The following is a 10,835-nucleotide window of genomic DNA, read 5'->3' on the forward strand; positions in this document are numbered from 1 at the left end:
AATGGCAACAAACCGAAAGCACCACAATGCTCAGCTTTTGATTATGTAACACAGGTTGTTTTCATCTGATGATGAAGATTGTTTTGTCTAAAGAATAATATACTTTAATCAGCCCAACCACCACACAAGTCATAAACTTGCTAACATGAATATACACTCATTATCCACTTCGTTAGTTGCACAATGCTTGTACTGGGTTTACCGTCAGAGCCATCTTAATTCTGCATGGTGTAGATTCAACAAGGTGCTGGCAACCCACATTGTTGGGACAAAGCAGGATGGATCCATGCTTTCATGTTATTGACACTAAATTCTGATCCTGCCATCTGAATGTTTTCCCAATTTTCTATTGTTCAGTTTTGGTGAAACTGTGTTAATTGTACTTTCCTGTTCAAAGCTGTAGGGAGTGAGTGATCTTCTGCTGCTGTCATCTTTTTGTTTGAAGACTTGATGTGTTGTGCATTCAGAAGTTCAGTATACGTCAGTTGTATCGTGTTGTTATTTGAGTTACTTTTACCTTCCTACTAGCTTGAAGCACTCTGGCCATTCTCCTCCGAGCTCTGGCATCAACAAGGTATTTTTCCCAGAAAACTGCTGCTCATTTTGTTAAAAAAAGAAATCAAATCTGTTTCCAAACAGAAACTGACCGTGCGTCTGCTGATTCACTCTAATTCTTTCTTGAATACTATTTTCCTTTTTTTCTCAAGACACCAAGTTACAAAATAATCTAATTGTGCATGTGTGTGTTTATCAGCATGTGAATATAACTTTGTTGTATTCACATGCTGTTAAGCCAGAATGTGTAATGTTTACAAAAAAAGACGCAAGGAAATATTTAAATAACATCTCGATAATCAATTCTTGTCTATTATTTCCTTTCCTGACCTTTTACTAAATAACATTTCTGACTAAACTAAGTGTGCAGCAACTAATCAATCTGATCCCCATTTCGAACGAATGACAGAAACAATGAATCATCACAAAATATTCTTACCATCAACCAGACGTTTGCCTCCGTCTGCCATGTTTGGGCTCTGAGGTAAATAACTTTGTAAGATATACAGCAGGAATTTCTCCAACTTTCCAAGTGTGTGTGTGTGTGTTTTTTTTTTTCCCACTTTGCTTGTCATTAAATCAGCTTGTATCATGCAACAGTACAAACTAACCATCTCCTGGGTAAGACTAACTCTCCATTGTCCCATCTTTCTCACAGTGATGACTCTAACCCATTTTCCATCAGTCTCTTGGTAAGTTGGAGCACCTGCCTCTATCCAATCCACATCCATGGCCACCATGGGTGCTGTTTTATCACTGCCTTTACGAGCTGTCTGCTCAGCAGTTCAATACAGTACATGTCAAAGCAGCTGTTAATGGCCTTTTTGGGGCATTTGCTATTGCACTAAAGAGCTTTTACACAACAAAAGAGCTACTTTACAAATGTGTGCTGTGTATACTTTTAGAAAGAGGGGGGTCTGAATGTCATCTCGGGGACTTTGTATATAACTAATCTGCTTGTGCTGAAAAATGTGAAGAACTGGCTCATTCTTACATACAACATGCATTTGTATGTCAGTGTGCCTCATCTTTGTTTTTGGTTACTAATTTCTGGAAACTATCTATCCAATTTCTTCCACTTATCCAATTCAGGGTTGCTGTGAAGCTGGAGACTGTCAAAGGGTTAAAGGTGGGCTACATGTCACAGGTCTGCCAGGGGGACATTTGTAAAGCAGTGGGTCCTTGTTTCAGACAGAAATAAACAAGCAGGATTCTTACATTCATCATAAAAAAAACTGCAGTTAAAACAATTTAACACCAGCAAAGCTGCACTGAACCCCCTGCTTAACACCTCCTGCCAGATGAAGAACAGATACACAGCAGACACAGTTACTTACACCGGAGAGGAATTATCGCTATGAGGAAAACGAGGAAAGTAGTTTTTAATTTGATTTTTATTGAGGCATGATTTGTTAGCTGCCATGTAAAACCAAGCAAATGTTTTCCACTTGGTTATGCCAAGTTAGTTTATCACATACAGCTACACACACACACACACACACACTCTCTGACCCCATCCTCCTTCCTCTCTCGCTCGGCATTATGGGAGCGGGCCATTTAAAAACAGAGGTATTTACGACTCAGCCCTCTCCTTTTGAGTTCTTGGAGCTCCTCTCGACATGTGGGTCTGGCAGCTCAGTTTAAAGATAGACTGGGTTTTGGTTGTGCCTATTTTGTGTCACGGCCCATCTGTCTGTCTGTACACCTGCCTGTCTGTCTGTTAAAGCAGGGCTGAACATTTCCTAGTTATGCAACGTAAGTAAGGTCAGCTTAAGAAAGAAAACTGAAGCTTTTTTTATATTCACAAAAGTGTCTGGGCAGTCTCCTTGATTCATTGTGCCTTGGATAATCAACTCAGAAGGGATGCAGTTTACAGAAGTCATCTCAAGCCACTTTGCAATGAAAAAGTAAAGAACCTAAAATATTGTAAATAGAAAGTTGATAAGCATGTATGTGATAGTGGAGAGGAGTAATTCCCTTTTACCTCTTTATTGAACGTGGACCTGGCAGTAGGCCCATTTACCAGTGCACTTTAAGTGAGAGCTAGAGGCAAAAAGATAGCCGTTATGGGAAATTCAGTGTATAATAGTAGCACAAAGGAAAATCACATTACTGTTACTCCTCAATGATTTTGGGCTGGAGAAAAAAATCCCAATGCTTCCTGAAAGATGAGAATTATTCTTACATTTTAAAGCCAAAACCAAAAATCTTGTCAGTCCGGCTCAGTCTCAGTGAAAATCTTAATATTTTCATCTTTCATCTGTTTTTATTTTTAGCATAAAAAAAATTCTAAAATTTAAATATAAAATAACACAAATGAGAAAATTCAAGCATTATTAAGGACCAGGACTATAAAATTAGCCTTTTTGTGAATATACCTATGTAGTGTTCACTGCTGTCTATGTGTATTTTAAAACCTTTTTTAAAGATTGTCTAATCAAATGGTGCTTTTCTTCAGTTCTTCATGTGTATAAACAATGTAAAAGAAATAATAAAATGAAGTGTAAGAACTGTTATGTTAATGGCTTTTCTGGGCAGACATGAAATCAAAGCGTTCCTTCCCCACACTTCAAATCTGAAGGAATCTGTCACCACCCACTGGTGAACAAGGAGAAATCAGCCATCTCTGAACCACAGCTGAAAACGATGCAGGGATGAGTGAAGCACAGCAGGGTAGAAGAACAGAACCACTCTGCAGAGCCGGACCTGTCACAGTGCAACGTTTCCATCGTCACTTTTATCAGTAGACTTTTGGAGTGGATGAAATCAGTGGTCTGGAGACGACCTGTCAGATAAAGAAAAAGACAAAACACCTTCACAGGTGTTCACACTTCTACAAAGCAGCACCATTGAGGCCGGCATATAGAGTTGGGTCGTAGTCGTATGTTTTTATATGTGGCAGTTATTTAAGCCAGTATCATAGCTATACCTAACTAGCTAGTCAGACACATTTATTCAAAACCTGAGAGATTATTGTACACACTTGATTTTAATTTACTATGTTTAAAGCACTGATTATGGGTCTAAACCAGGTGTGTCTAACTCCAGCCCTCAAGGGTGTCCTGCAGGTTTTAGATATCACCCTGGGCCAGCACAACTGAATTAAATGATTTGTTCATCATCAGGCCTCTGGAGAACTTTAAGACATGTTTAAGAGGCAATTTAGCCATTTAAATCAGCTGTGTTGGATCAAGGAGACATCTAAAACCTGCAGGACACCAGCCCTTGAGGCTGTGAGTTGGACACACCTGGTCTAAACAGTCAAAACAAAGTGGGAGATTCCAACTAGCGCCACAGTAAAGGAGGCCCAGACAGATGGTCGCTTGGCCAAAAGGTTTCTAGAAATACTCAGAACAATTTCACAAACACATTTGGTTAATAATTAAATACTGTCATGTTGTTAGAAATGTCTGCATGTTTAATCTCGTTAAATGTTTTGATTGAGAGTGTTTAGCTCCTAACTGATAAAGGCCACACGTGGGTGGAGCTACCTGCCCTAAAGGCCGGAAGAGAGGAAGGGAGCATGTGTCGGCAGCACCAATTGGTCGCAGCTGTCAGCTGAGCCCTTGCTGCTATCATTCAAGACATTCAGTGCTTTTTGTGGTTATGTTGAAGGGAATCCTCAGACATGTCTGACACGTATTTTGAAATTCTGCAACGGAGCTGCAGTTCAGGGAACTACATCCCGTCAGGTCGGCAGCTTCCCAGGACGCCGCCCTTAACAAACGTAACAAGACAACTGGATTTCACCAACCTTGAGGAACCAGAGCAGAACATGGAGGTACATAAACGTTTTGGGTTGTTTTTTTTTAATCCGACTACTTCATTGACTTGACCCATCAACGTTTGTGCTTTCATAAATAGGATGGTGTCAGAGATAAAGACGAAGGTAACCAAAAAAGTCAGACAGATACAGGTGAGCAACAGTTTTGTTTTAGAGCCTTTGAAAATGATACAAATATTAAACGTTCCCATTTGGATTTTAACAGGTGTCTAATTTATTGAACAGAAACTGAAATCATCTAGATTTTAGTTTTTGTAAAGAAAGTTTCACACTTGGGTTTTTGTCACAAAGTTTTGTCTTAATTACTATTTGCTCAGAAGAACTTCCAGAATCTCATGACCCTCACTCCATGCTGAAAGGGATGAAGGGTTACCAGCTCACTGCTGCTGACTTGGAATTTTTAAAAAAGATGAAAGAAGAGCAGCTTGTCAAAAAAATGCAGGTAGGCCTCATATATGGGCATTTCACCATGAACGGCTATAGTGCACTGATACAGTTGGATGTTCTGGCGGTCCTCAGGTTAAACTAGAAGAAGTGCAGAAGCTGTTAAAAACGGAAATGGTGGCCTTAGAGTTGGCATGTGCTTCCAAGATGAAAGCAGAGGCTGAGCTCAAGAGGGTGAGTTATTCTGAAATGCAATAGACGTGGTGACTTTCACACATGCAACATGACCTCCTATGCTGTGAGCCTCCAAATGTATCCTTTAAAAGCAACTCTTTGATGTTTCTTTACTTCTACAGTTGCTTCTGGGGCGCATCTGTCTCTTTTTATTGTCGTAATAACTCTGTGTATGTTCAAGCTTCAGTGTGTTACAGGCATCTTCACTGGCTTCTTATATTCCCCCCTAAAATAGCATTATCCCCCACCACCACCAAAAAAAGTCTTTACTTGAAGGGCAGCGATGGTATGGACTTGAAGTTTAAAAAGATGGATCCTTTGAATGATTCCTTCTGGCATTTACAGCCTGTTAGATAACATTCACTGGAAATTCCTCAAAATCATGGAAGCTCTTAACAAAGGTTAAGAGGCATATTTAATCCACAACATCAAACGCTAACCTACTGAACCTGCAGACTTTCGGGGGTTTTTTTTGCTTTACCAAAAAAAACACTAAACCTTGCAATAGAGACATGTACAGATTGTTTGCAGTTGAAGTTTCACTGGAAATGTGTTTTTTAATGTATTCTGATGATAAATCTCCTCTGTTTGTCAGTTCCCATCTTGTATAGAGGTCACTGAGTGGGCAAAGGTGGTCCTCAGAATGGCATGCCCACAGGCTGACTTGACTGACGCGGATGCCAAATCTCTCCTATCCATGATGAAAATGAGAGACATCCAGGACGCCATGGATAAGAAGAGGGTCGAGTTGTATCAAATAGAGAAGATGGTGGCAAACAAGTAATGTCTTCCTTGGATACAGTAATGTAGGGCCAGGGTTATGGCTCTGTCTATTCATGTTTTGCAGTAATGGTTTGCGTCGCTGATGAATGCTGTCAGCATCTTGGCTTCTGAAAGAAAGGGAGGGAAAAAAATCCCATTACTGTTCATATGTTTGACATCACAGGAGGAAGGAGGAGGCTGAAGAGAGAGGACAGATGGAAAGGCAAATTGCCAATAAACAGGTAAGAGAATATGGAGGCCGAAAACTGCAAAAATATGCACTCACTGGCTGCATCATTAAGTGAACCTTGCTGGTACTGGGTTGGACCTCTTTCAGCTTCAGAACAGACTGAATTCTTTATGGTGCAGATTCATGAAGGTGCTGGAAACATTCCTTCAAGATTTTGATCCATATTGACATGATGGTGTCACACAGTTCCTGTAGATTTGTTGGCTGCATGACTGTGATGTGAATCTCCTCATGAACACATGAAAAACAAGCTCCATTTAACAGAGATCTTGTGACTTTGGAGGCCATTTGAGTACAGAGAATTCATTGCCATGTTCAAGAAACCAGTTTGAGATGTTAATATTAATTGTAGTTTCCTCTTCTTAGCTGTTAGGAAGTGGCACCCAGTGTTGTCAAATATGGGTAAGCTGTTGCGAATTGTAGCTTCACTTTCCTGTTCTTTGCTGACAGGAGTGTGCTCTTCTGCTGCTGTAGCTCATCTGCTTCAAGGTTCAACATCTTGTGTGTTCACACATGCTTTTCCGTATACCGTGGTTGTTTCTGTAACAAGCAGATATTTGAGTTGGTGTTACCCTACTATCAGCTTGAAGTAGTCTGGCCATTCATCTTTGACCTCAGCAAGGTATTTCCACCCAGAACTGTTGCTCACTAGATATTCTCTTTTTCAGACCATTTTTTTTTTTTGTAAATACTAAAGATGATTTTTGTTGGGAAAAATCCCAGTAGATCAGTGGTTTCTGTAACAACCATACCACAATCAAAGTCACTTAAATCCCCTTTATTCTGATTCTCAGGCTGAACTTCAACAGGTGGTCTTGACCGTGTCTGCATGCCTAAATCCACTGAGTTGTTTCCATGTGACTGACTGATTAGAGATTTTGTATTTTTAAGTGTTTGAAAAATGTATCCCTATTAAAGTGGTCAGTGCGTATAGGAAGCCATCAATATATGTATAACTTGTAATGGAAAATAGTGTTTTCTATTGACTGGTTTTTTTGTTTTGGTTTGCTCCCCTCCAATTTTTGAATAGTCAGCAGGGGGCTGTCACTCAGTCCTTCATGAAGTCAACTTCTTGGTGGTAGTTAAATTCAAGAGCAGTAAAGAAGATGGCAGTCTGTCAGAAAAACAGAAATAGAACTGAGCTGTTGGGGGTTAATTTGGCCGTTTTTTGACTGCCATAAAAGAGAGGCTCCAGCCTGAAAGTCTACATTTATTGACTATTTGTATCCGTTTCAGCTGAGGATACAAGGTTTGATGAGGCAGTTGTCTGATTTGAAAGCTGAACTTGCACAGCGAGAGGTGAGGACCCGATTTAGTCTCATCTTACACCACTTCATTTATCTTTTTAAACTTGAGGTTTGGTGCCTGTATCCACACATTAACAAAAGGCTTACTATTTTTCCATTTATGTGGTTTCAAAGGAGGCCTGCACGTCTCTGGAAATGCAGGTGAACATCACGGAAGCACCAGAAATCAAAGAAGATTTAGATGCCATTAAAAGCCAAATGAAGCTGCCAAGAAAGAGACAAAAGAAAGCTGTTAAATCTACTGAAATGTTGCAAGACGCAACAAACACAAGTAAATCAACAAGGAGTAGAAACAGGGACACTCTGAAAACCTCAGCCGAAGAGCCAACCCGGTCTGGAGCTCCAGGAGAGCAACAGAAAAAGAAGGTTAAAGCAAGCAGAGGGGAAAATGAGGAAGCTGAAGGGCAGGACTTAAATTCCCGAGAGTCAGTACAACCTGTGAGAGGACGAAGAAAGCCTGCTGGAACTGCTCAGACCACAGTTTCCCAACAGAAAAGTCAAAGTAAAGTGAAAACTGGAGAACCTGAGGTGCCCTCTCGTGGCAGGAGAGCTGCTGCCACCACTGCAGATAATGCTGGAGAGGAGGCACAAAACGAAGGTCTGAGACGATCCAAGAGGATCGCCAGCAAGAAGTGAGGAGGTGCACATTTTTAGCCTTATCAAATTATCATTATAACCTAATTACAAACACTTTTATTTCAAAGTTCAAAAATGTATTGTTTTATCAGTTTGTCATTTTAATCATAAATTTGCTTTTTTCCTATTAAAAAATAAAGTGGAACTTTCTCAAAGGTAGACTTGTGTTTTTCCTCTAATAATTCAGCGGCCTCTCTCGCTTAATAGTACAGGCTTCAGCACTGGAAGCAGTTGTTGTTAACTAAGCTGCTGACCAACCCATATGGACCTTCGCAATGAAACCCACGCCATCCATTATCCAGGTTTGGGACTAGCATTAAGGGCTACATTTGCTCGTGTGTGTGTGTCTCTGCATTTAGTTATTATTAAATTCCGGATCTCTTCCAGAGCATGTCTTTGTCCTGTCTTCCTTCCTCCCGTCGCAGCAGACGGCCCCTCCCTAAACCCTGGTTCTGCTGGAGGTTTCTTCCTGTTAAAAGGGAGTTTTTCCTTCCCACTGTCACCAAAGAAGTTGCTTATAGGGGTTCATATCATTGTTGGGTTTTTTTTTTTAAATTGTAGTGTTTTTACCATAAGAAGTGCCTTGAGACAGTTGTTGTTGTTGATTTGGTGCTATATAAATAAAACTACATTGAATTTAATTGAACTGTGGATGCCCCATGGCTGGATTACAAGCTGGACTATTTCTGAGTGTTAATCAGTGCAGGGTGAAATGAAGTTGTTCCCCCTAAATGTGTATGTAAAATTACAAAAAAAAGGAAAAACATGAAATGAATTGTTCTTACGAGAAAACCGCTGGCCTGAGAGTTAATGTTGAGAGATTTGTCAAATGTAACAGTCTCAGGGAGGTTAAAGGCTGGTCGGCTGCAGAGCAGGAGCATTAAAGCTGACTTGTGGTTTCCATGTTCCCTCAAACACCTTTAGGAGAGTGAATGCTTGCCAGCACTGGGGCCTGAAGCCCGAACCCTCATGACAAACCAAATTATAAGTGATGTTTAATTTGTTGTTTTAATAACTGAATTGAAAATGCCCGTGCAATTTTTACGGACCGTTTAACCTCGAAGGGAGAACTGAGCTGTAAACCTAGATGGACTGATCGGCACATGTTAATGTAGCAAATATTTTGAATGAGAGGTTTCTGTAGCCCTTTTTGTAGGTGTGGGCTGATGTTTTATCACACCTCATCTCTCTTCCACTGTCACAGTTGGAAATCGGTCACAAGCACTGGGGATTCACTGTAATTTCCTCTCTAATAACTCTTAGGAGGCTAAACTTCAATTTGGATGCAGGCTGCCATCGTTAATCTTGCATTAGGATGGAAGAAAAACACCCTGCGCTAACATGGGAAAATGTGCTGACAGTAGGAATGTTTCATGGCACCTTCTTGGGTTACAAATAAAGTTTGATCTGACAGTTGGCTTTCACTCCTTTGCCACAATCCGCTTCATGAACTGCTGTGGTCTTAACAGCCGAAGTAACGTCTATCTGACCAACTAGACTTGTTATTTTTCCACCTTGGGTCTTGATCCTTGTCTTTCCCAGCTGTCTGGGAGGCTTGCTTTCAGTCTGACTGTAATCCTCAGAACGTGATGAGGGATTTCCCCCCCCCCCCCCCCCCCCTTTTTTTTTTCTTTTTCTTTTCGTTCTAACGGCTATCCATACACACTCAAACTTACACAAGCACAACTGGTGAAATTTTCATCCAGAGGTCAATAGCAGCGACCCAGCCAAGACCAAAGTAATACAAGTATAGGGTGGGAAGAAAGGCTCCATATCCTGCTATTAAATTTAATACTCTAATATCAATAAATTCATCCTCCTCCAGTATGTTGTGAGCAAGAGTTTTCTCTAAAATGGGTTTAGGTTTTACTGTGGACATTTTAACTTTTTTTTTTTTTTAAACTTTCCTGCTCATGTTCCTCTGTGTTGCTTGCATGTGTTTGCCAAACCTGGAACCCTGAACTGCTTTTAAGAATTAAGGCATGGGAATGTTACCTCAAATACGTCAATTTTAGAAATCAGATCTTGTTTACGGACGGAGACCAAGCAGACAGTCAGGATCCTGGCCTCGGGCGCTGTGGGTCATGCATTGCATACAAATTGCTCATGTGTTTTGCCTTGCGGCTGGATAAACTTCCCTCTGTATTTAGGCACTTATGAAATGACCTCTATTTACAAAATATGCAGCACTGGTGCTACAACCTCACTGTATGGTTTTTGTTTTTTTGTTTTTCAGTTTAATGCTTTGAAGTGCATCATAATGACCAAAAGGTGTTACAAAACTAGCACAATTATTTTCCATTTATTTCAGTCATCTTTTTGCATTAGGAGCAGACTGTCAATAATAGTTTTAAATGGATGAATTTGCTATTAGCCTCCAGTAGAGGGCAGTGCTATCTACAAGCCAGTGCCTTGCAGGAATAGAACTCTCTTATTATTATTTTTTGACTCTCATACCTGCACTTCTGTAAATATCTATGTTAAATTTCTCCTTGTTTTTTAATAATTATGTTGTGGGACTATTAGATGGGCATAGTAAGAAGTACTTTGTTTAAAATTCTTAAGATAGACTTTTATTTAAATGTGTGTTGGGTGAATTTTGCAAATGTGTGAATGTACTGTAATTAATAAAGGAGACCCTTCCTGACTCTCTCAGCACAAATATCAGTGACTCTCTTCTACTTCTACAACCCGATATTACAGCAAAGTAATGCAACTTAACCAGGTGTGTCCATTTCACTCCTAAGGAGAGGTAAAGCGTGGCTCATCCACATAATAAGCCAGCAGGTCTATTACGTGCTTTGCTGTGATACTGGGTTGGCTTCCATCATCAACAGTGAGCAACACTGGTTAACAGTAGCTCACGATTTAAGGCCACTGGTCAATTATTACAGCAAACCACCTCCTTAACACTCCAATACAA

The 10,835-nt window shown here is 40.3% G+C and overlaps 1 protein-coding gene across 1 annotated transcript; it reads left to right on the forward strand.

Moving 5' to 3' along the window:
- The first annotated feature begins 4,055 nt into the window (after positions 1-4,055).
- Positions 4,056-9,476, forward strand: LOC146642122 (uncharacterized). Its single transcript, XM_085398263.1, has 8 exons — positions 4,056-4,336; positions 4,420-4,471; positions 4,657-4,781; positions 4,859-4,957; positions 5,553-5,737; positions 5,904-5,961; positions 7,206-7,268; positions 7,391-9,476. The coding sequence occupies exons 1-8, from the start codon at positions 4,184-4,186 to the stop codon at positions 7,910-7,912; spliced, it is 1,257 nt and encodes a 418-aa protein (XP_085254389.1). The 5' UTR covers positions 4,056-4,183; the 3' UTR covers positions 7,913-9,476.
- The last annotated feature ends 1,359 nt before the right edge of the window (positions 9,477-10,835 follow it).

This window comes from Rhamphochromis longiceps, linkage group LG23 (assembly GCF_057381845.1).
Source record: "Rhamphochromis longiceps isolate RC_006_pf linkage group LG23, R_longiceps_female_GT1.1, whole genome shotgun sequence".
Classification (NCBI taxonomy): domain Eukaryota; kingdom Metazoa; phylum Chordata; class Actinopteri; order Cichliformes; family Cichlidae; genus Rhamphochromis; species Rhamphochromis longiceps.